Source organism: Primulina tabacum, chromosome 3, assembly GCF_025594145.1.
Source record: "Primulina tabacum isolate GXHZ01 chromosome 3, ASM2559414v2, whole genome shotgun sequence".
In the NCBI taxonomy this organism is placed as follows: domain Eukaryota; kingdom Viridiplantae; phylum Streptophyta; class Magnoliopsida; order Lamiales; family Gesneriaceae; genus Primulina; species Primulina tabacum.
The window spans coordinates 4,472,490-4,497,594 of NC_134552.1; the positions used below are offsets into that span (position 1 = coordinate 4,472,490).

General features: G+C 34.4%; 3 protein-coding genes across 7 annotated transcripts; 2 read left to right on the forward strand and 1 right to left on the reverse strand.

Moving 5' to 3' along the window:
- The first annotated feature begins 774 nt into the window (after positions 1-774).
- LOC142539457 (MADS-box protein SOC1-like) lies at positions 775-7,837 on the forward strand. Of its 5 annotated transcripts, none has more exons than XM_075644936.1 (8): positions 775-878; positions 1,095-1,299; positions 6,388-6,472; positions 6,561-6,622; positions 6,708-6,807; positions 7,158-7,199; positions 7,316-7,357; positions 7,532-7,837. In XM_075644936.1, exons 2-8 carry the CDS (start codon positions 1,118-1,120, stop codon positions 7,676-7,678), a joined length of 660 nt encoding a protein of 219 aa, XP_075501051.1. In that variant the 5' UTR covers positions 775-878; positions 1,095-1,117; the 3' UTR covers positions 7,679-7,837. The 5 variants fall into 5 exon arrangements, with proteins under 5 accessions (XP_075501051.1, XP_075501055.1, XP_075501054.1 ...); XM_075644940.1 differs by having other exon boundaries at positions 778-878; positions 6,388-6,469; XM_075644939.1 differs by having other exon boundaries at positions 864-882.
- A 9,357-nt stretch (positions 7,838-17,194) lies between these two features.
- On the forward strand, positions 17,195-21,178 carry LOC142539458 (uncharacterized). The gene is made up of 5 exons (XM_075644942.1): positions 17,195-17,333; positions 17,576-17,625; positions 20,121-20,347; positions 20,594-20,723; positions 20,806-21,178. The coding sequence occupies exons 1-5, from the start codon at positions 17,195-17,197 to the stop codon at positions 20,929-20,931; spliced, it is 672 nt and encodes a 223-aa protein (XP_075501057.1). The 3' UTR covers positions 20,932-21,178.
- Positions 21,179-21,804: 626 nt separating this feature from the next.
- Positions 21,805-23,929, reverse strand: LOC142538848 (2-methylene-furan-3-one reductase-like). The gene is made up of 3 exons (XM_075644145.1): positions 23,730-23,929; positions 22,567-23,053; positions 21,805-22,102 (listed from the first exon to the last, which is right to left on the reverse strand). The coding sequence occupies exons 1-3, from the start codon at positions 23,901-23,903 to the stop codon at positions 21,897-21,899; spliced, it is 867 nt and encodes a 288-aa protein (XP_075500260.1). The 5' UTR covers positions 23,904-23,929; the 3' UTR covers positions 21,805-21,896.
- Between the last annotated feature and the right edge of the window lie 1,176 nt (positions 23,930-25,105).

The following is a 25,105-nucleotide window of genomic DNA, read 5'->3' on the forward strand; positions in this document are numbered from 1 at the left end:
GTAATAATAATGAGAGATTTATGTTATTTTAAATCACAAATTTTTATATTAGTTTTCTAAAACATAAAAGTTTTGGATAGCTAAGTCTAATGTTTTTTTGTATTAATTATTGTTATATTTCCATGGTACAAACAATATATATATATATATATATATGAGTAGGTCTCTCGTGAGACATGTCAACACTACCGATATTATCAATAAAAAGTAATATTCTCAGCATAAAAAGTAATATTTTTTCATGGATGACCCAAATAAGAGATCCGTCTCACAAAATACGATCCGTGATACCATCTCACACAAGTTTTTGCTTATATATTTGTTATTTTGTTCCCCATTTTCTCTATTTTGGAATAAAATAATGGTGTCTTTCAGGTCAAAGTCTTACTTTAATCTTTCTTTAATGATTTCCATTTACATCTAATCTTATATATTGAGTTGGGTTTATCGGGTTGACCAAAATTAGCAAAGGTAATTTATTCTTATTTTATTGTAAAATAACATAATAAAATAATCATATATATTTTTGCTATTCTCTTCCTTATGCTTGGTGGAGTTCGAGGAGGAAATATTAGTGGTAAAAAATAGTATGAATAAGGAAACAAGTTCATATACTGAGGCCAAAAATATATTTTAAGGAAAAAAACCCAAAAAAAGAAGAAAAAAATTGGTCATCAATCAACCAGACAATCACTCACTCACAGCTGTAAAATCTTTCCAAGTTTAGCGTACAATTTTCCCATTTAGTTTCCTTTTTTATCCTTTCATCGCATCTATTTATCTCAGATTGTTTTCTTGCCTTTTCCAGTCCTTTTTGGTTCCAAACCTGCAACCTAAAGTGAATTCATCTGAGTCTAGTTTTTTTGTTTACCAAATTTGTAAGTCCAACCCTTTTCAGATTTCACTCCCAAGCAGCAAATTTTTTTCTCCCTTTCTTTTGTTTACAATATTAGCAAATCTTGAATCACATACTCAGTAAATCATGATAATTGTCGCAGATTCTTAACCTGTTTCATCAAATAAAAAGTCTGGGAGTTATCAGAAAAAGAAATGTGAATCTGGTTGGTTTTTCCTGATTTAGTTCAATGTTACAGGTGGTTCTTGATTTGCTAAAGAAATGGTGAGAGGGAAGACTCAGATGAAGCGAATAGAGAACGCGACGAGCAGGCAAGTCACCTTCTCCAAAAGAAGAAATGGCCTTCTCAAGAAAGCATTCGAACTGTCTGTACTGTGTGATGCTGAGGTTGCACTCATCATCTTTTCTCCAAGAGGAAAATTCTATGAATTTGCCAGTTCAAGGTATGTATCTACACATACACATGCATACAAATTCTTGAATGAAATATTTCTTTCATTTGCTTTTATGTGGATTGTGCACTTGATCTGGTTGTATGTTTGTCTTTCTCCACAGTAAGATCAATTTGACGATGGATATTAGAACTTAGTCTACCTCTAAATCTTATTTTGAATCCTAATATCTTTATATATATATGTGTGTGTGTGTGTGTGTGTGTGTGTGTGTGTATTAAGTTTCCCATTTATATATAAACCATTTTAAAAAAGGATTTCAATCTGTCACAGGCCAAGTAAATCAAGAAAAATGATATTGTTGTGACTGCTTGTCTCTTTTAAGTCCAAGAAAGAAAGATATGCATGTTTTAGTTAGACTAAAAGGTTTGTCTATGTACTTACCTATGTCTACCTATAATGGTGATCAATAAAGTTTATTTCATGTAATGCTTTGGGAAATCAAGATTTGGGGTTTTGAGATATTTGAAGGTGAAATAAATGCACAACGACCATATATTTTGTAGATCGAGGAGGAGAAAATCTAAGGAGCTTGACTAATATTTTGGACTTGGATTTTCTGAATGACCTAATTAATATTGATGTACTTGTTGAGAGTCGATCGAGTTGTTAATTACTTGCTATACAATATTGCATAATGCATATTCATTGATACTCGACAAATGAAAGGCCATTGTCTTCTTGATACTGATAAAAACAGTCGTTTCGCATTGCGTTAGGCAGAGTCTTGGTTATTTTACAACATGGGAAGAACATAAAGAATTTTGAAATATATATTCCTACAATTTGAATCCAATCATTCAGTGCTAAATTCTTATCATGGGAAAATCGTAATTTAATTCATGTATATTCGTCTTTTTGTGATTCTAGTCGTCTTTTGTTGTCAAATTTAAGTTTTATCTTTTATTTTATTTATTATTCTAATCATTTCTGATGTGTCGTTAATCGGACGAGAAAAAAGGACTCAGTACTCAATTCTCCATACCTACTTGTTCTTTCTTTAAAAGGGTTAGGAAAGTAAGAGGACATGCGGAAAAAAGAAAATGCTCCCCTCCAGTACGTTTAAAACGCCTATATTTTTCACCTTGAGCAGCTTGCATACTGCTGGCTTATCCATTGCTGATGATTTTCCCAAAGTAGGTTCAAATGACTTAATTTCAATGGGCCTAAGTCCCAAGTCAAGTAGTGGAATCAAAGACATAAAGGAGAGTTAGACTTGAAAACAAGAATGAATATCAAAAAAGTCCTGATCTTCTATAACCATTATTGATTCAGTGACTAATTTAGCAGGGAGCTAAGCCTCCTACAGTGTGAGTTGAGAGACCAACTGTAATCAAAGGTCCAACAGGATCCAGGAAAACCACGCAATCCAACCCTGAATGCCAATAAAAACTAATATTTCTCCGTTCAGAGAGGAACGCCGAGCAAATAGTATGAAAGAAGTTATAAGTTAAATAAGCATATAAGACATCATGATTTGATTCCCCATCAAATCATGATATTCCTTAGATTGATAGTGGCTATACATTGAAGTCATAATTAACTATTCCTTAGATTGATAGTGGCTATACATTGAAGTCATAATTAACTATTCCTTAGATTGATAGTGGCTATACATTGAAGTCATAATTTATACAAGCACTTACTACCCCCAAAAGATTTTTCAATTTCCATGAAATGGTGGATAGGCGACTCGTCTTTTAGCCCGAAGGTCGACGTCTAAAGCTAAGGCAAAGCAACACCATAAATTTCAAAATTTTGTTTCAATTTTCTCCTGTCTCACGTGCAGCATAAATCTCCCAAAAATATAATATATATAAGGATTTTCGAAACGATCCATCCCTTTTTCTCAAAATATTTTCCCCTTAAAATTTTGTGTGGTGGATGCTGCGAAACTCTCCATTTTTTTTTTCTTTGAAAATGAAAGCCTCCTATATCACAAGCTTTCCTTAAAAAGTCAGTCACTCAACACACCAAATTAAATCTGCTTCTTCTTAAAAGTTTTGATTTCCTTAGCAACATGGACGTCTCAAGAGCAGTCAAGAAAGTCGGGGAGTGACGGATTGGAACGGTCATGGGGTCGCGCTCAAGCCATCTAGTTCAGGGGAATTCCATTTAATTTATCCTTAAATGTTTAACACACGGTAGCAGATTAGTTTTTAAGATCCAAGGCCTACACAATCGGGTTGCATATATATATATATATATATATATATATATATATGGTATGCACTGGACGGACGGGATGCAACACGGCAAGAAATCTTTACCACCGTGATAGAAAGTCAAGAGAGATTCTTAGATCTTTTTCATATCACCTGCATGATTTGAAACTTATGAATTCATCGATAGGTCAAGAAACGGTTAAAACTTGTGGTGTTTTGGATCAAAGATGATTTGTGGATGACCCCGGTGAATGGAAGATGCCCGGGAATTCCAAGCAAGAAGTATGGGTAGCATGAATAAAACCAAGCAAGATGTATCATAACGATGTATGACTTGTATATGACTAATGATACACAAAACTTAAAAATTTTTGAGGTGAAATTTCATACTCAGACAAACACTGTAACGAGGTATGATAATTGAACACTGTAATCATTACTAAAGAATTTTTGAGGTGAAATTTCATATCTAAGGCCTGATATTTCCTCTACCCGTATGCAATGGCGGAGCGAGGAATATGGATCTATCCGGGCTAGAATTTTAAACTCTATAATCTTTTAATATTTTAAATTGATCTACCCAGGTTAATATCAAATTAATCCAAAATTTACGTATAATTTTTTAAAAAAAATTGGGACAAGCTCGGGTATTATATAATGTGGCTCAACCACTGCCCGTATGGGTAGCATGAACAAAACCAAGCAAGAAGTATCATAACGATGTATGACTTGTATATGAGTAATGATACACAGAACTGAAGAATTTTTGAGGTGGAATTTCATACTTTGACAAACACAGTAACGATGTAAGATAATTAAACACTATAAATTTTATTTATGATTTTTGAGGTGAAAGTTTATAAAACCAAGCAAGAAGAATGTGTAGCATGAACAAAATCAAGCAAGAAATATCATAACGATGTATGAATTGTATATGAATAATGATACACAGAACTGAATAATTTTTAAGGTGAAATTTCATACTCAGACAAATACTGTATAGATGTATGATAATTAAACACAGTAATCATTACTCAAGAATTTTTGAGGTGAAATTTCATATCTAAGGCCTAATAGATGCTCTACCCATATGGGTAACATGAACAAAACCAAGCAATAAGTATCATAACGATGTATGACTTGTATAGGAGTAATGATACGCAGAACTGAAGAATTTTTTAGATGAAATTTCATACTCAGACAAACACTGTAACGATGTATGGTAATTAAACACGAACTTTGAGGTGAAATTTCATATCTAAGGCCTGATAGATGCTCTACCCATATGGGTAGCATGAACAAAACCAAACAAGAAGTATCATAACGATGTATGACTTGTATATGAGTAATGATACACAGAACTGAAGAATTTTTTAGGTGAAATTTCATACTCAAACAAACACTGTAACGGTGTATGATAATTAAACACTGTAATCATGACTCAAGAATTTTGAGGTGAAATTTCATATCTAAGGCCTGATAGATGCTTTACCCGTATGGGTAAACATGAACAAAACCAACAAACAAGTATCATAACGATGTATGACTTGTATATGAGTAATGACACAGAACTGAAGAATTTTTTAGGTGAAATTTCATACTCAGACAAATACTGTAACGATGTATGATAATTAAACACGAACTTTTGAGGTAAAATTTCATATCAAAGGCCCGATAGATGCTCTACCCGTATGGGTAGAATGAACAAAACCAAGCAAGAATATCAGAACGATGTATGACTTGTATATGAGTAATGATACATAGAACTGAAGAATTTTTGAGGTGAAATTTCATACTCAGACAAATATTGTAACGATATATGATAATTAAACATTGTAATCATTACTCAATAGTTTTTGAGGTGAAATTTCATATCTAAGGCCTGATAGATGCTCCATCCCATATGGGTAGAATGAACAAAACTAAGCAAGAAGTATCATAACGATGTATGACTTGTATATGAGTAATGATACACAGAACTGAAGAATTTTTTAGGTGAAATTTCATACTCAGACAAACACTATAACAATGTATGATAATTAAACACTATAATCATTACTCAATAATTTTTGAGGTGAGATTTCATATCTAAAGCCTGATAGATGCTCTCGTATCGGTAGCATGAACAAAACTTCATATCTAAAGCCTGATAGATGCTCTCGTATCGGTAGCATGAACAAAACCAAGCAAAAAATATTGTAACAATGTATGACTTGCATATGAATAATGATGCACATAACTGAAGAATTTTTTAGGTAAAATTTCATACTCAGACAAACACTGTAAAGATGTATGATAATTAAACACAGTAATCATTACTCAAGAATTTTTGAGGTGAAATTTCATATCTAAGGCCTAATAGATGCTTCTACCCGTATGGGTAGCATGAATAAAACCAAGCAAGAAGTATCATAACGATGTATGACTTGTATATGAATAACGATACACAAAACTGAAGAATTTTTGAGGTGAAACTTCATACTCAAACAAACATTGTAACGATGTATGATAATTAAACACAATAATCATTACTCAAGAATTTTTTAGGTGAAATTTCATATCTAAGGCCTGATAGATGCTCTACCCGTATGGGTAGCATGAACAGAACCAAGCAAGAAGTATCATAATGATGTATGATTTGTATATGAGTAATGATACACAGAAATGAAGAATTTTTTAGGTGAAATTTCATACTCAGACAAACACTGTACTGATGTATGGTAATTAAACACTATACTCGTTACTCAAAAATTTTTGAGGTGAAATTTCATATCTAAGGCCTGATAGATGCTCTATTCGTATGGATTAGCATGAACAAAACCAAGCAAGAAATATCATAATGATGTATGACTTGTATATGAGTAATGATACATAGGACTGAAGAATTTTTGGTTTTATGTCATCAATCTCTCAGAATGCAGGAGTCGATCGCACGATATCGAATGCATACTGAAGATGCTCAAGCAAAGAATGTCCCTTCGGAACAAAATATTGAGGTTGTATCATATTTGATATTGAATTTCTAATCAATTTTTTTTATACTAGTATATAATTTGCTCATAGTAGTAAATTGTTAAAATTTTGCAGCAGTTGAAGCATGAAACAGCTGCTATGATGAAAAAGATCGAGCTGCTTGAAGCTTCGAAACGGTAGGCAGGATATTAAAAAAAAAAAACATAGCTTCTATTAAACAGTATTATTATTTCTGTGTGACGAATCGTTCGATGTAACTAGGAAGGTACTCGGTGAAAATCTGGGAACATGCAACATTGAAGAACTGCAACAGCTGGAAAGACAATTGGAGCATAGCGTAAGCAACATCCGAACAAAGAAGGTAAAGATTGCAGTCGTCAGTCTTGGCCTAATCCCCTCTCCTGCACGGTTTTATCGCGCGCTTATATCATAGTTTTCCTTTAAAAAATGGTAGTCAGGGACTGAACCAAGATTTTATAGAACGAAAGAAAGTCTTGCTGCAGAAATTTAAGTTTAATGGTTCAAAGATTTTGATGCCCTCTGTTTTGTATATTGGACTATTGGTATCATCATGTGAAAGGCAGTAGGGCGTTCGCGCAAACTTCTTTTCTTGTTCGAGTATTTTCTTGCTAAATTACTAGTAGAGTATGACCAGCTAACATAAAATATATCGAATGATTCGAGTAATACGCATACCGTATTTTTTCCCAGATGCAAGTGTACAAGCGACAGATGGATCATTTGAAAGAAAAGGTACATCTGTTTAAAACATGAATACATGTTGTTTTCAGGTTATTATAGAATAATTTTTCTGGAAATTAAAAATGGATACACTTAAATATTTGTGTTTGTGGAATATATATATTCAGGGTAATGCCCTAGCTGCTGAAAATGCTAGTCTGACTGAGAAGGTACGTGATCAATCAGTTTTTATTTATTATTGAAAAATCTTGGTTTTTCATGAGAAATGAACTAAATTATGAAATAAAGAAAACCCGAAGATTCATTCGAACTTTTTTCGTTGTGTTTTAAGTTTAACATTCACTCAGATGTATAGACTTGACCCTCAAATATCACTGCTGTAGTGTAAATTCGAACCCGAACGAGGGGCAGATGGGGATAGAGCTAACATACAGTTCGCGGATATTAGCGAAGTTTATGATCATGTGGAGACTGATTTGTTCATTGGATTGCCTGAGGCCAGAATCAGGTGCCTCCTGTTTGAGAATTGATGTGCATATATAAGTTTACTTCATTTGTAATTATTTATTATGTATTGTTATCAAGCTCATCAGCAGTTGCTGTTGGAAATTAATATCCAATGAGTTCTGTAGGTTTTGCTTGAAATATTGCTGATTAATTAATATGATATGGTCAATTGGGCAATTTTTCTTCCATTCTCTCTCTCTCTTTTTTTCAATGATCACCGGTTTTCATTTGTGTTTCACGATTGTTAAAAGCATAGGGAGGATGTGAAATAATGTCGATTTTTGGACTTGCCTAGCAATAATACAACTATGATTCGCTATCACGTTACAATGGATTTCTGTAATTATATGCCCAGTCAGTTTCTTATACATAAAGATCTGACATTATTTCACAAGAAAACTACTATTATAAGGTATAATTATATGCCAAGTCAGTTTCTTATACATAAAGATCTGATATCATCTCATAAGATATCTATTATTATAATGTATAATTATATGTTCAGTCAGTTACTAATACATAAAGATTCTGATATTATCTCGTAAGAGACTTACTATTATAAGGTATAATTAAATGCCCAGTCAATTTATTATACATAAAGATATGATATCATCTCATAAGAGACATTCTATTATAAGGTATAATTTATCTACGATGGTGAATCATGATAGTAACCATGTTATAATGTTTAAAATATTATGTTGATCATTACTTAATTGAATCAAATTTTCGGGTTGGAGACTCCTTCGTAACAAAATATCTCCTTCATCCCAAATTAAAAAAAAATTGTATTCGTCTCGAATTCAAATATTTTTCGTGTAGTTTTATTTCATGTTCTTCTTTATATCACTCCGGTCCCCATATTGGTTTTGTGCCAAATGTTTGAATTGGTTCAAATTTGATGACTCTCTTTAGGGAAAGAGTTGTTATATGTAACGTCCCGAAAATTTAAAGGCCACGTGTACCTCGTGCATGTAAATTATTAAATTTCGTTGGTATTTTATTAAATTGTTTTAAAGCATTAAATGCATGTTTATTTCATTAATTTGTGTTTAATTATTTTATACATTTTATGCATAATTCATGCATGGTAGAATTTATTTCATGTTATTTTATAAGTTCATGCATTAGGGTTTGTAGGTGCATTTCAAGCCGAACGAGGATCGGAGGCCGGAGAATTTTCAGGAAATTTATTTTAATACATGAATAATTTTTATAAATTAATATATGGTGTTTAAGTGGATTTTTCAAATAATGGAAATTTTTGAGTATTTTTACCCGCATGACTTTATTTTTAACGGTACGCAAATTTTATCGAATCGGGGGACTTTTTGAGGATTCGACTAATATTTTCAAAATCTTTCCAACAAGAAATATTTTTCGGGAGTGCGTTTGGATTTAATGGGCCTACCTTTGGACCTTTTGGGCTTAAAACCCTTTTATAAATCTTTAAAATAAAATTGTGGTCCATTAACTTAAGATTATCTATATAATTAGCACCTAAACACCATTTACCCTAAACCTAAAACATGTATCAGCCGCCCACCTCCTCCAATTGGCCATCTCCTTCGTGAGTTGCAGCATCAAAGATTTCGGTGCTTCTTTTTCCACCAAGCTCAATTCTTTCCACGTCCCGTGTTCCTCCGAACGTTTGTGCACCTAGCATCATAAGGCACGCTTGTTACTTCTTTTTTTGCATCATGCACGTCATATTAATGTTGTGTGTGCACTTCTTCACGAAAACTTTCGATCCAACCAAGGGTGTTTGAGATTTTCAGGTTTCGTGTGAACATTTCATTTTTTGTGTGCGTCAACTCTCACTGTTTCTTGTTGCTGTGCAAGGGGACTGTCGGTTGCTGTTGTGAAGGGCCGAGACATGTCATGGTATGTAGAGAAATAGGGCTGGAGTCGGTTTGGGTTGGAACTTGGGTAGATCGGGCGTGATGTCCCATTTCAGTTCGGTTTTGGGGTAGGGTGCGTGCAAGGGTCCATCCAGCAGTGTAAGGGCTCAACCGTGCCATGAATAAGACCCTGATGGGTCTGGGACAGGGCCTGGAAGGGCTCGGAAGCTGCTGGAACAGCCCCAAGCGCGAACCGTGCGGTGTTAGTGAAAAGAGTCGCGGCGGTACTCCTTGGTGTCTAGCGGTCGTGGGCTTTGTACAGCCTGCATGGGGCTGGAGCCGTGTGTCTAGTGTGTCAAGTAGGGTCCCAAGGTGGTCAAGGGGAGGTCGGTTCAAGGCTGGTACGTTGAGTTTGGGTGGTGGCTTGAGTTTTTGGGAAAAGAGTGCACCAAGGGGGGGTAATTGAGGAAAGGGGCCGAGAGTTAGGGGAATTACTGGAAATTTTCAGCCGGGTGTTAGGGGGATAATGACATGGTTTTAGGAACATTTTAGTGTTTTTAAGGTATGTTAAAAAGTTGGGAAAATTTTGATTAAGTTTCGAGTCGATTCGGGTTAAAACCGGGACACCGGTCCAAGTTTTAAAACGAATAGGTTAAGACGTTTAAGAATGCTTTTAAATATGTTTTGGGACATTTTAAGGAGTTTGGTAAGCTTCGGGTCAATTTTAGAGGTCCAGGGTTGAAACGATAGTTTTTGGGTTTCCAGGGGCAAAATGATCATTTTGCACCCGGGTTGAGATTTTGGTCCTGGCATCGCCCTGAGCACAAATTCATGATATTTTCAATGTTCATGCATCATGTTTACAATTTTTACGCAATTATGATAAATACGGTGCATGCTTGATTTAAATGAAAAATTATGTATATGCATGCTTTTATTAAGTGATGAATATGATGACACGTTTTGAAGGAAGTGATTTAGTTGTGACTAACACGATGACACGATGATATGATTGGAGATATCGTGAGGGAAAAGGCCCCAGAGGGAGCCCGACGATCGTATTTCCATTGACATGATATGATGATATGATAGGCTCGGTCTCAGTTGACGGGTGAGAGTGTCGCTGATGTCCCCCGCCGCCGGGTACCGCGGTTACACGTAGATGGATCCATCGACTGACATGATGACATGATAATACGAAAGTCACAGCTAATGAACGGAATTCAAATAAAGATTTTAACACGTATATGCTGATACGATTATACATGCTATTACCATGTTTTGACAAGTCACAGTTACGCATATGATATGATAACATGATGAGACATGTTTTGACACGTTACCATTTTACACGACACGCTTATGTTCATGTTTTTAAGCTCATGGAATGTATTTTGATTATGCTATTTTTCACTGCTGTGTGCTACGTATATGTACTTGTTATTACTGGTACAGGTGTGTTGAGTCTTTAGACTCACTAGGCGTGTGTGATGCAGGTGAGCATTTTGATCAAGGGACCGGAGGTGCCGAAGACTGACTAGGCAGGCGGGATGCGCGGTGACACGACCCGAGGACCGCATGTTTTCCGCATTATGATATGAGATTTGAGAGGAGATGAAGATTTTTATATGTTGATGCTATTACGATTTTTACACGTTTACGCTTTCGTTGATCTTGGATGACGTTAGTTATTTTTAAATTGCGTTATTCTTGTTGGCAAATAAATACGATTACTTTAAATGTTATTTTGTAATTGCGAGCTTTAAAAAAAAATATTTCCGCACTTTTAAAACGGTAGACTTTTCAGTTGGTATCAGAGCAAGGGTCCTGTATAGGGTTGTGCCACCGTCAGCTTCTGCCGCTCAGTTTCAAGCCTCAAGTCTATAAGTTGTATGATTTTACATGTTTTAAATGTTTTAATGCTAGCACCTGCATGTTCACATGATATATGCTTACAATACATGTTTATATGTTGCTATGTTTTGAGATTTAATGTTTTAAATTTTTTTTATGCATGTTACGACATGAAACAAGAAACTATATGATTTTCATGCATACCGGCCTCGTGGTGGAATTGGACATGAATAAGAATTTTGCTAATGGGCAGTAATAAAGTATTGAAAATGATTTGACTATATTAATTTTTGGTTAGTAGTACTGATGTTCTAGTTTTTGAATCATAAGTTAATCTTGAAAGTTATGAATGCTTTTGGGGCATGTAGGTTTTCTAAGAAAAATATTGCGGTTCATGGTTACTAGTTGAATTAATTTTTTTAGGATTTCATGTAAGGAATAACGAATCGAAGACTACGACGATTTTTGGAAGTATAAAGACGTGGAATTTATTTAGGATGCATGCTCTATATAGTGGGATTTAAGGATTGAATTGCATGAATTGAGAATTTTAAGGACCTACTTGTAATAACCAATAATTGAGGACTTAAATGTAAAAATAAAAATTTAAGGGGCTATTTTCAAATTTTCGAATTATGGGATTAAATTCTGAGTTTTGAGGATTTTAAGGTTTAATGAGGCAAAAAAATCAAAATTTTATGGGGACCAGAAATGCAAATTTCGAAGAGTTGTATGGGCCAAAAATGCAATTTTCGAGAACAATAAGGACCAAATTGCAAATCTCAAAATTTTTGAGGATTAAATTCGAAATTCTGAGAAACACTTGGGATGTTAAATATTTATGGAAATGTAAGACTGGTTATGAGACTTAATTTTGGGTTTAATAAGCTTAAAATTATTGAATTTTATGATACAGATAACCTATGAAATGAAATTAGGAATGCCAAGAACTTGGGCCGATTGTGGAATTTTTGGAATTAAGAATAAATTGGATAATTTTTGAGGAAATTAAAAATTTATGTTGCAATTCTAAGGAATTTGGAGACTAATTTAGCAATAAGAGAGAAATGAATGGTTTAAACGATAGGAATTTTCAGTGATTTAAGTTTGAAGGAAATATAGAACATTGAGAGACCTGGATTATAATGTTATAATGAATGGTAATCGAGGACATTGTGGGATGAATCAATCTTGGGCTTGAAAAATTTAAGCGTTAGTGAAATAATATTGTGACAAATTAAGAATTTAAAGTTATGACGATTTAAGGTAAAGTTGATCGGTTAGTTAAGTTATAAGATAAACATTGAGTTAACAAATTTTTGGGAACCTAAGTTTGGTGTGTCATAAGTTTTAGTCATGATCTTAACAGTTAAGATTATATCTTTGTTGGAATTTAATTTTTCTAGGAAGTTGGGTATGATTGATGGTTAGGTTACTCGATAAACGCATGTAAGAATCGAGGTAAACACCTTGTTTTGAGAAATTTTTGAAAGTCTTTAAGAAACTTGGAACTAAGCGGATATGTGTGTTGAAGTTATACTATTCATTACTATTTGGGTTGTGTAAACTTGAATTTCAAGTTTATGAGATAAGTGTTCATATGAAAATTTGGGGTGAAGTAAAAACAAAAGTGAATTAGTGGTGTTCAACATATGTTATCAATGAACGAATATTAAGATTTTTATCGATTAAGAAATCAAAATCTTGATGTGGGAAATCTAGAATTCTATGGGCTATAGTCCAACATTAACATGGGACAACTTAGTAAGTTTTATACGCTATAATTAATTAAGCATTAAGGATACGTAAGAATGCGACATTCGTTCCAATGAGGAAAAGTTCAAGGGTCTTAGGCCTCAACTATATTGTAATTAGGAAAGAAATAGTTTAAGAATGTAATTGATACTAGAATGGTTTTATTATTAAGGTAGAAGATCGATATTGCCTATCTTGGGTTTTATGGATTAACGTTACTCGAATTTAAGATTTGCAATAATTTAATATTTGGGATGTACTTGTAAATAATTAAGTTATGTAAGTTTGGTGCTGTAAAATAATTTGATTCAAGGATCTTAGGCTAATATTATTATGGGGTGAGATAAAATTTAAATTGAGTGTATTATCGGGGATAGGAATCGATCAATAAATTTTGGTGCTAAGGTTTCTTAGGATGAACTGCATAAATACAAATGTAATAGATCAATGAACATTACGGGTACAATGTAAGAAAAGTAAGACGCAATAAAATTCGGACTGTCATTTCTAATATTGGGAAGTTTGAGAAAAGTCAGAATTCGAGGCCAGAGTAGGATAGAACTAAGTCACCATAAGTCGTTCTAAGTTACGATTCGCAAATGAGGATTTTGGTAGGCAATTTAATTAGGATTGAAGAGACGTAAGGACAACCTACACTTATTTTATCAGAGTGATGCAGCGGAAGCGTGGATTATTGGGATACTAGAATTAAGTAAGAGTCTAAACTTTTTGATTATTAAGGATAAGCGAATTTCGGGGACGAAATTCAATTTAAGGGGGTAAGATTGTAACGTCCCGAAAATTTGAAGGTCCACGTGTACCTCGTGCATGCAAATTATTAAATTTCGTTGGTATTTTATTAAATTGTTTTAAAGCATTAAATGCATGTTTATTTCATTAATTTGTGTTTAATTATTTTATACATTTTATGCATAATTCATGTATGGTAGAATTTATTTCATGTTATTTTATAAGTTCATGCATTAGGGTTTGTAGGTGCATTTCACGCCCGAACGAGGATCGGAGACCGGAGAATTTTCAGGAAATTTATTTTAATACATGAATAATTTTTATAAATTAATATATGGTGTTTAAGTGGATTTTTCAAATAAAGGAAATTTTTGAGTATTTTTACCCGCATGACTTTATTTTTAACGGTACGCAAATTTTATCGAATCAGGGGACTTTTTGAGGATTCGACTAATATTTTCAAAATCTTTCCAACAAGAAATATTTTTCGGGAGTGCGTTTGGATTTAATGGGCCTACCTTTGGACCTTTTGGGCTTAAAACCCTTTTATAAATCTTTAAAATAAAATTGTGGTCCATTAACTTAAGATTATCTATATAATTAGCACCTAAACACCGTTTACCCTAAACCTAAAACATGTATCAGCCGCCCACCTCCTCCAATTGGCCATCTCCTTCGTGAGTTGCAGCATCAAAGATTTCGGTGCTTCTTTTTCCACCAAGCTCAATTCTTTCCACGTCCCGTGTTCCTCCGAACGTTTGTGCACCTAGCATCATAAGGCACGCTTGTTACTTCTTTTTTTGCATCATGCACGTCATATTAATGTTGTGTGTGCACTTCTTCACGAAAACTTTCGATCCAACCAAGGGTGTTTGAGATTTTCAGGTTTCGTGTGAACATTTCATTTTTTGCGTGCGTCAACTCTCACTGTTTCTTGTTGCTGTGCAAGGGGACTGTCGGTTGCTGTTGTGAAGGGCCGAGACATGTCATGGTATGTAGAGAAATAGGGCTGGAGTCGGTTTGGGTTGGAACTTGGGTAGATCGGGCGTGATGTCCCATTTCAGTTCGGTTTTGGGGTAGGGTGCGTGCAAGGGTCCATCCAGCAGTGTAAGGGCTCAACCGTGCCATGAATAAGACCCTGATAGGTCTGGGACAGGGCCTGGAAGGGCTCGGAACCTGCTGGAACAGCCCCAAGAGCGAACCGTGCGGTGTTAGTGAAAAGAGTCGCGGCGGTACTCCTTGGTGTCTAGCGGTCGTGGGCTTTGTACAGCCTGCATGGGGCTGGAGCCGTGTGTCTAGTGTGTCAAGTAGGGTCCAAGGTGGTCAAGGGGAGGTCGGTTCAAGGCTGGTACGTTGAGTTTGGGTGGTGGCTTGAGTTTTTGGGAAAAGAGTGCACCAAGGGGGGGTAATTGAGGAAAGGGGCCGAGAGTTGGGGGAATTACTGGAAATTTTCAGCCGGGTGTTAGGGGGATAATGACATGGTTTTAGGAACATTTTAGTGTTTTTAAGGTATGTTAAAAAGTTGGGAAAATTTTGATTAAGTTTCGAGTCGATTCGGGTTAAAACCGGGACATCGGTCCAAGTTTTAAAACGAATATGTTAAGACGTTTAAGAATGCTTTTAAATATGTTTTGGGACATTTTAAGGAGTTTGGTAAGCTTCGGGTCAATTTTAGAGGTCCAGGGTTGAAACGATTTTGGGTTTCCAGGGGCAAAATGGTCATTTTGCACCCGGGGTGAGATTTTGGTCCTGACAGCGCCCTGAGCACAAATTCATGATATTTTCAATGTTCATGCATCATGTTTACAATTTTTACGCAATTATGATAAATACGGTGCATGCTTGATTTAAATGAAAAATTATGTACTATGCATGCTTTTATTAAGTGATGAATATGATGACACGTTTTGAAGGAAGTGATTTAGTTGTGACTAACACGATGACACGATGATATGATTGGAGATATCGTGAGGGAAAAAGGCCCCAGAGGGAGCCCGACGATCGTATTTCCATTGACATGATATGATGATATGATAGGCTCGGGCTCAGTTGACGGGTGAGAGTGTCGCTGATGTCCCCCGCCGCCGGGTACCGCGGTTACACGTAGATGGATCCATCGACTGACATGATGACATGATAATACGAAAGTCACAGCTAATGAACGGAATTCAAATAAAGATTTTAACACGTATATGCTGATACGATTATACAAGCTATTACCATGTTTTGACAAGTCACAGTTACGCATATGATATGATAACATGATGAGACATGTTTTGACACATTACCATTTTACACGACACGCTTATGTTCATGTTTTTAAGCTCATGAAATGTATTTTGATTATGCTATTTTTCACTGCTGTGTGCTACGTATATGTACTTGTTATTACTGGTACAGGTGTGTTGAGTCTTTAGACTCACTAGGCGTGTGTGATGCAGGTGAGCATTTTGATCAGGGGACCGGAGGTGCCGAAGACTGAGTAGGCAGGCGGGATGCGCGGTGACACGACCCGAGGACCGCATGTTTTCCGCATTATGATATGAGATTTGAGAGGAGATGAACATTTTTATATGTTGATGATATTACGATTTTTACACGTTTACGCTTTCGTTGATCTTAGATGACGTTAGTTATTTTTAAATTGCGTTATTCTTGTTGACAAATAAATACGATTACTTTAAATGTTATTTTGTAATTGCGAGCTTTAAAAAAAAATTATTTCCGCACTTTTAAAACGGTATACTTTTCATTATATTTTAAAATGAAAGAAGGTATGAATAATTTCGGAGAGAACAAAGAAAAATATGATATTCTATTTTCAATCATATAGATAATATTTTGTATATTAATTATTATTGAGAAGAGATGATAAATGACTTATAATATGATGATAAAAAATTAAATATATGGATTTATTAAAAATAACTTTAACTTTAATTATTGTAAAATTCGATTTAAACTGTTGAATGGAAAATGATGCAATTGATTAATGTGAAAATTTGTAGCAGTTATCTTTCGATAAATATCAGTAAATTTCGGACTAACATAATAACAAAATTTCTTTTTTATTGTCTTATCAATTTACAGGCATGTATTTTAAATCAATAAAATTAATGATTTACGAGTTGTAGACACACTATAATATATTTATTTTTCAAATATTATTGATTTTATTATTTTAAATTAATTGTATTTATTTATTTAAAAAGCAATATATATATATATATATATATAATAAAATAAACGAATGGTCTAATTAAATGAACGGACGAGACGAGGCATAATTCAGGATTGGTGTAGATAATAATTTATAGCTAGGGTTTTGGCGTAGCAGCTATGGGTGGGAAGGGGCAGCGAAGAAGGGAGAAGAATTACAGAGCAGCGCATGGAGGGAGCACCAGACTCCCGCCACCACCGGATCCCTCATCCTTCGATGTTCTCCCCTCCAAACTTCGTAAAATCCTGTCTTTTTCTGGTGGGTCCCTACTCTATTTCAGTGCGATTTGGGGGCGAATTTTAATTTCTGTGTGGATCATGAGGTTGTGTGTTCTATTTCAATGCAGGTTCATTTTCGTTATTTTTTGGCCCATTTTTGTTTTATATGGTCAAGTGTTTGCTACGAATGGCATATGAGCTTGGGTTTTACCTAAAAATTGTTTCTTTAGCTATGTTATGTTTTTGGTGGCCGTGCTGGATGGTTTTTTTTTTATGTTTTAGGGACTTCCAGGAATGCTATGAAGATAAATGCTCGAGGAGGCTTTGAGAAGGTGAGTCCTTGTTAAATTTTGTCACTCCACCTCACACACACACGTGCATACATGTTCTTATCTGTGTTGAGTTGTAGTCTGTAGAATGTGAGTCAAATTTTATTTATGGACCTGTTGGATATTCATGTGGTGTAATTTTGTTATATGCTCTGTCAACTGTAAGAATCATGCAAATCATCATATACAAAATCAATTTCTCCAGTTGATTTTTCACCCTTCCGCCCACCAGCCATTTGTTGCTATCATCTATCTCCTTCAAAATGATTAGTTCAATTCGGTCCCTTGAATCATGTTGAAACTTGAATGCTTGATTATTCTTCGACACTGAATTGTTCGAGCATTTTTTGAGCAAAGCCTTTTTCGTTTCTTGCTATTAATTGGAAAAGTATTTAACTTATATTTGATGAATGTATAGTAAATTCCATGGTGACGGCGTAACTTACATGTTAAAAAATGCTCCAATTACTCTCACAACCACGTGCGTTATTAGTAAGACTAAGAAGTTTTATTGAAATTTTTTTTTCAAGTTCGATGATTGAAAATCAGTAATATCTCCACCTTTCAGCTGGTACCAACATTAAACAAGTTACTCAAAATTATTTTGATTAAACTTTAAAATTGAAACTCAGTCTACTAGAAAAGTTATTTGTCAAGAGCTCTAATTGTTCGTCTTATGGTTATTCCAAAAACTCCTTGACTCTGTTGATGCAAAGACAATTAGTCACCAATATATGACCTCCTCCTCATCATTGTAATTAAGAACACAAGGTTTAAATAATATTCACCGCCGTAAAGGTCAGTGGTTCGATGATGTCAAGATGTTCAGTACAACCTTGGTCTGACATATGTATGCTTCAACTTCATTGTCTTGCATTTGTCCAAGGTTGGTTCAACCATGGATAATTTGCTATCTTCCAATATCAGATCCAGCACAATGTTCTCACAGTGCTCGAAAACAAATGCGGCGACTTTGTAAGCATGGATGAAATAGAATTATATTTATAAATTAGCTGCAGAAAAAGATTTGAGAATTAAATAATGAAATTATATTTTAGAATTTATATTGAAATTTACATGTAAAAACCATATTGCTTGAATTATCAGTAATAACTTGAATCAAATTGTGCCCCTCATATCATGGTAACTTGGAGCTTTCATTCCAATGTCGAATTGCTTAATCAATTATCGCTTGAAAGTCGTCATAGTTAACACCATTGAATGGAAATGGTGCATCGCACTTCCACTGAGCTATATCCCTGCAAGTTTTCTAACGCATTTCCTTTTTTCCATACTCAGTTTTTTACATTTTATTCTTATTGTGTCCACGACTTACTCTTTACTAGGCATGTAACTACAGGCCGTTTCACGTCTTGCTTCTTCCTCATAGTAAATTTTGTAATTGTCATGACCTCTTAGGATAAGCAATCTAACATCTACATCTTCACTAAAGGCATCCACCTCTTCAAGCATTGGAATAAAAGAAATTTAAATACCCATTTTAGTGATCTCTCCTATATTTTAGTAGTCAATAAGAAAGCCTGTCCAGTAAAACCAAAACAATTTGCAAAAAGTGTTAAATATTTAATAATAAATTTCAGTGGTATTATTAGAGATCTAAATGTGATTTAAAGATTTTCATCAAAGCATATTAAAATAAATGAATTAAATTTTCCCTAATCACTCTAAATATCCGAGATAATGCAAAATACAACTAACGCGAGATGCTGTCACTTTCTGCGGCTGCACAGTTATGCGGGTTTTGGTTGTAGGTTGGGCTACTATGGCGAGTGAGTAAAGAAAACCCTAGGTATGTTATGATTATACTTTAATGTTAAATTAATAGGGAAAAAATATAGATAAAATTCAGCCCAGACTTGAATAAAATAAAATCCCAGGCATGTCAGAGTCTTGTTGTAGGTCTGCTCTGAGGCTGGCACTCATGTGGCACCAGCGTGCTTGGGTGTGCATTGGCTTGCCACCAGTGTGCCTTGCACGAGAGGCATGCCTTGGAGCACTTTTGATTACACTGGTTCAAAGTGGTGTAAAAATGAAGGAAATTGGATGATGGAAATGTAAAAACATGAAATTAGATTCAAGCTCTGTAAACAACAATTTTTGTCTGATTTGGTTGTTTATTAGGCGACAGGTAAAACAAATAACAGGAAAAAGCAGTCAATACTTTTATAGGGTTAATTAATTTTTATGCAAGAACAATAAAATCTGAATTCAAATTCTGCTGCTGTTATGCTACAGAGGCTCATGGGAATCTATATTCGTGACTATGGGTTCCTGGAGATTTTTGTCTTTGCAATATGTATAACATCATTGTGATGGAAAGCGATTAACCGAGAGTATAAAGTACCTTAACTGAGGGGTCTGCTTGAAGGATTTTTCCATTCATGAAAACTGTGATTGCTTCCTCTCCTAAGATCTTCAGTTATATACATGTGCTATGTGTTGTTCTTTGTTGCCACTGATATATGATTTACTTGTAGAGAAATCTTTCAGGGGCAGAATGTGATTCTACAACTAGAGGGACGAAAAGGGTCAGAAATGATTCTAATTTGGAGGCACAACACATGGAACATGGTGATCAAGTGCTGCAACATAGCTTACATGAGAAGAAGAAGAAAAGGAAAAGAAAGGAAGTGAAGGACCTCCGATTTGAAGGTTCAGAGGGATTGAGCCTTGCTGTTTCCAAAAGAAAAGAACGCAAAAAACAGTAAGCCTTCATGTCTTTATCTCAAGATCTTCAGTTCCTCTGCTATTTTTGCCTCTTAAAATGGGTCTTACATGGATAAAATTAGATTCTTTTTTTACACTCTTTTAGCCGAACATCTACACTCGGTGTTACGTGTTGTGTCAAGGATTCATGTTTCTTACTCAGTATGTACTGTGGAATATTTGGTTCCACGAGAAGAATAGAGATTTAAATTCAGAGACACGACGTAACCATAAACAAATGCAGGCGGTTGGAAGATAGAAAGAAGAAACACAAAAAGGCAAGGACAGAAGAGGCTGATGACTTCCAGGGCCACGAAGAAATAAAATTCGGAGAAGTTGTTAAGGCTCCACCTAAGTTAATTGCAGTGCCCAAGGTCCCATCCCCCTCATTTCAATTGCAAGAAAAATAATGATTCTATGTAATTAAACTGTATGATCTGGTTATTTTTGTTGCAGGTTTTGAAGATGACACAAGATGCTTCAAAAGAAAGGCTGAGATTACAGGCAGTCGACGCCTACCGGAAACGCAAAGGCTGGATATCAAGGCTAGGGGCTCAACTTCCGTCACTCGTCACTACATAATTGTTAGAGTAGTTGATTCCAATGCAATGACGAGGTTTGGTTCTCTCTGCTCTTTTATGTGGGATTGGAGTGAGAATGTTTTGTTAGTGTTCATGCGATATTGTTTTTGGCTCTTTTCCTGTCATGAAATCAAATTATTATCTTGGCCAACAAGCAGTTGTTAGTTTATAGGCTTGTTAAAGTCATATGTTTAACACGGTTGTCATGGGTTCCAAATTTTAGTTTATAGAACTGTTGATCTCTTTAATTGCCTTTTTTTTTTTCAAACTGCCTATATAGTCATTTTAAATATTACAAAAATTCTTGTGAGATTTCTAATGAGTCAATATTTCATGAAAAAAATTATTTTTTACAAAAAAATTCTTGTGAATCTCTTTAGGTCAATTTTGTGAGACGAGTTTCCTGCTTGATCAAATCCATAAATTCGCGAGACTGTTTAACAAGACATGCTCTATTTTTTTATGATAAAAGTACTTTAAACATGAATCGTATTGATCTATGTCACATAAATAGATTCGTGTAACCGTATACCTACTCTTTAAATATACAAACTAAGATATTGGCGGTTGGTTTATTGAAAGAAATGTGATTAAAAAAAATTGAAACTAGAGAAGAAAATATGTACTTTTACATTTCAAATCTATATTCAATATCTTGACATGAAATAATTATGTTTTGGATTATTTATTTAAAATCTATATTTTTTATCTAGATACCAATTTTAAAAATAATTAAATAAATATTAGGATATTGTTGCATCACACTTCATTCTTTTAGCCATGTTGATAACTTGGTATGTAAGTTTTCTTTCTTTGCATTTTTTTAGGAAAAGCACTTTTACATTTCATTAACATCCAACATGTTTTCAAAAAAAAAAAAATTCAAATTAGGTAAGATATCAGGGCTAAAAGGGAGAAATCACAACTTTTCCTTTGGCTCTCCCTGTCTCTAAATACTCAAATGCTTTAGGAAACATCACACAAGTGGTATGGACCATTTGGATCAATCACTGCTTTCACCTTGCCACACTCTAAAAATGGGTTGAGTTTCTCCAAGATTTCTCCTGACACCGTCAAGCTCGAATGTATAGCTCTAGGGTTTGATGGAGGCCATGTTATGTCGACGATCGGGGCGTATTCCTTTCCCACCACATATGAATTCGTCGAATCACCTGGAAAAAATATGTAAACTCGATTATGCCAAGTTTGGAATAATTGAATTTTGAGGTTTGAATTTTTATAGCTACAATTTGTGTGAAATCATCCTTAACAAAAGTGTGATAATTTATCATTTTTTTTAATGTCGATAAAGGCATAATTATATTTTTTATATAAAAAAAATATAAGTAATTTATATCTATCAGCAAAAAAAATCATTTAATTATTTTGTTGCACCAAGGGAAAGTATCTAATAAGTTTGTTCATTTTGTGTTTTCGACTTTTGATCTTGTAACTATTTAATTTTGAGTTTTGGTCCTGTAAGTTATGTTAAGTTTTGGTTTTTAGTCCTTATTTCATAGAATGTTAACTTGGCATCGGACAATGCTGATTTGGCATTAAAAAATGCTGATATGATATCAAAAAATACTGTCGTGTTTTATCCCGTTAATTAATAGGTCGAAGAAAAATAATTTACCTACTGTGTCGATAACAAGATCATATTTGTCCTGGATTTCGCGATAGCGGGTCTTGGTATAATCCACCACTTTATCAGCCCCCAAAGCCTTCACAAAATCCAGTTTCCCACCACTAGTTGATGCACCAACCAAACAAGCTCTATACACATGCTTCGCCAATTGAACCGCCATACTCCCTACTCCACCAGCCCCACCAACTATAAAAACTGAACCCCCTTCTTGGAAACCACCAGCCTTGAATGCTTCTACGGCGGTTTGGACCGCCACGGGTAGGCTGGCCGCCTCCTCAAACGACACGTTTTTCGGCTTCTTTGCCACCAGTTCTTCCTCCACAACCACGAATGGTGCCAGGGATCCAAGCTGTTTTAGCTTCCCTTTTGCGTTGAAGTCTTGAATGTTTCCGTAGACATCGTCCCCGATTTTGAATCTTCTGGCTTGATCGTGTTTTTCGACCACGGTTCCAGACATATCGCAGCCGGGAACAACCTGAAATCTTAGAAAATTCAACATGTATCGATATAACACTAAGATGAGTGGATTTTGTATTTATTCTAGCTATGATTATGAATTTAGGAAGCTTACAAATTGATTCGTACTCAATGGCGGAGCCACTAGTACGACTCTACCCGAACTAAAATTTTAAAATATAAAATCCTTTAATATTTTAAATTGATTTACCCGTACTAATATCAAATTTATCCAAAATCATACAAAAATTTACATATGATTTTTTAAAAAAAATTACGACCACCCGGGCTAAAGACTGTGGCTCCGCCACTGCTCGTGCTCGAATATGCAGAGTAACCTAATCACTCGAGCTTAGGCTCAAACACTTTTCACCCAGCTAGATTATAAGAAATGCTTCTTAGAAACTCTCTCAAACACTCCCTCAGTATTGTAAAATATCTCGTTTGAACCACTCTTCATGGGTGATTATTGATTCACAACAAAGTTGTAAAGGACATAAAAAAAATTATACATTTGTGTGAATTCTAAGTGCATGGTTTGGTGCGACCTTGCATATGAGTTATGTGTATTCAATCTCATTCTTAGCATCATCCCAATTTATTTGAATTCATTTAAGATGGAGCTCAAGACGAGCTTTAATCTAATCGAGCTAGCTCAGTAGCTTTTCAAAAATTTCGTGATCACGGGGACTCACCGGGAAATCGAGAGGGGCTAGTGGCTTGTTACGCAACTTGAAATCAATGGGATTCAAGGCCGCAGCACGTACTTTAACCAGGAGTTGATTTTTGGTCGGAGTAGGAATTGGGAAGTCGCCAAACGTGAGGACTTCTTTGGGACCGTACTCTTCATAGAGCCAAGCTTTTTGCATCTTTTTGTCGATTCAATCGATTTCTTTCAACTCCTAGACAAATATGATATGTGATGCTTTCATATACATTAAATTTTTATATTAATTGATTTCTATATAAAAAAAAACAAATATAGAGATTATTTTATTTATAAAATTTTTTTTCAATAAAAATGGTTTTTGTAATAATTTTTGGATGATATATTATGGCCTAGATTTTGTGTGTGTTTTTTTTTTTTTTTGACGAGATAGATTTTGTGTGTATAAAACTCAAAAAGGTTATATATTTATGTAATACGCAAGCACAAAGTATATTTTGTGGGGTTTCATCATCATCATTTCAATTATTTAAATAGAGTTTAGTCTCTTACGACACGTTTGGATCTTAATTTCGTTTAAAATAATAAAAATAACAAGGACATCTCACCTAATAAAAAGGGATTTTCCTAAAAAGTTTAATTATTATTGAGAGAGGATAAAATTGTTTAGTGTTGAACAAAATAATATATGATGGTAAATAAATTAAATTTTTTAAAGTTGAAATAATTCTCAATAATTTTTGTCAATTATCTTGTCAAAATCGAATCTTAATCTCGTATTTTTATAATAAAAAAATTATAATTTTGGTCATTCGCTTTATAATTTTAAAATATAAGATTTCAAGTTTATATCGAATTTTTTCGATCCAAAAACATCCCAAAATGTTAAACCTAAAATATTTAAATAATAGTATTGATTAAAATCTGAAAGAAAACAATGTAGCAGAGAATAATAGACTTGAAGTATTACATATTTTCCAAGCTCCATGAGAAATATTTCTTTCATGTCTATCTTAATAAAAATACTCGGATAAATACTAGGCCATAAATGAAAAAAAAAAGATTGAATATCCACATAATTACTTTCCCCCCCAAAAAAATTGGAAACCAAAGATTTTGTCCACCAACAAACTCGTAACAAATAAATAACATAAAAATTCTTGTGAAACGATTTTATGAGTCAATTTTATGAGAAATTTTTTTTATTTGGGTTATATCAATAAAAATATTACTTTTATTGTTAATAAGGACAAAAATAATTCGTCTCATGAATAAATATCCGTGAGATCATATCATAGGAGACAATAAAGAGAAACATACATAATATGATTTATTGAAGTTGAACAAGGTTACCATGGGAAAATACATGGCCGGATCCAACATTTTGTCTTTGGGGCTAAATTT

Bases quoted from the DNA above. Each gene is read 5' to 3' on its own strand.
- LOC142539457 (XM_075644936.1), top strand. From the start codon at position 1,118: ATGGTGAGAGGGAAGACTCAGATGAAGCGAATAGAGAACGCGACGAGC. The intron at 1,300-6,387 runs GTATGTATCTAC...TCAATCTCTCAG, and splicing joins TATGAATTTGCCAGTTCAAG to AATGCAGGAGTCGATCGCAC. The intron at 6,473-6,560 runs GTATCATATTTG...AAAATTTTGCAG, and splicing joins CGGAACAAAATATTGAGGTT to CAGTTGAAGCATGAAACAGC.
- LOC142538848 (XM_075644145.1), bottom strand. From the start codon at position 23,903: ATGCAAAAAGCTTGGCTCTATGAAGAGTACGGTCCCAAAGAAGTCCTC. The intron at 23,054-23,729 runs GTGAGTCCCCGT...CTAAGATTTCAG, and splicing joins TAGCCCCTCTCGATTTCCCG to GTTGTTCCCGGCTGCGATAT. The intron at 22,103-22,566 runs GTAAATTATTTT...TATTTTTTCCAG, and splicing joins TCTTGTTATCGACACAGTAG to GTGATTCGACGAATTCATAT.
- LOC142539458 (XM_075644942.1), top strand. From the start codon at position 17,195: ATGGGTGGGAAGGGGCAGCGAAGAAGGGAGAAGAATTACAGAGCAGCG. The intron at 17,334-17,575 runs GTGGGTCCCTAC...TTTATGTTTTAG, and splicing joins TAAAATCCTGTCTTTTTCTG to GGACTTCCAGGAATGCTATG. The intron at 17,626-20,120 runs GTGAGTCCTTGT...ATTTACTTGTAG, and splicing joins CTCGAGGAGGCTTTGAGAAG to AGAAATCTTTCAGGGGCAGA.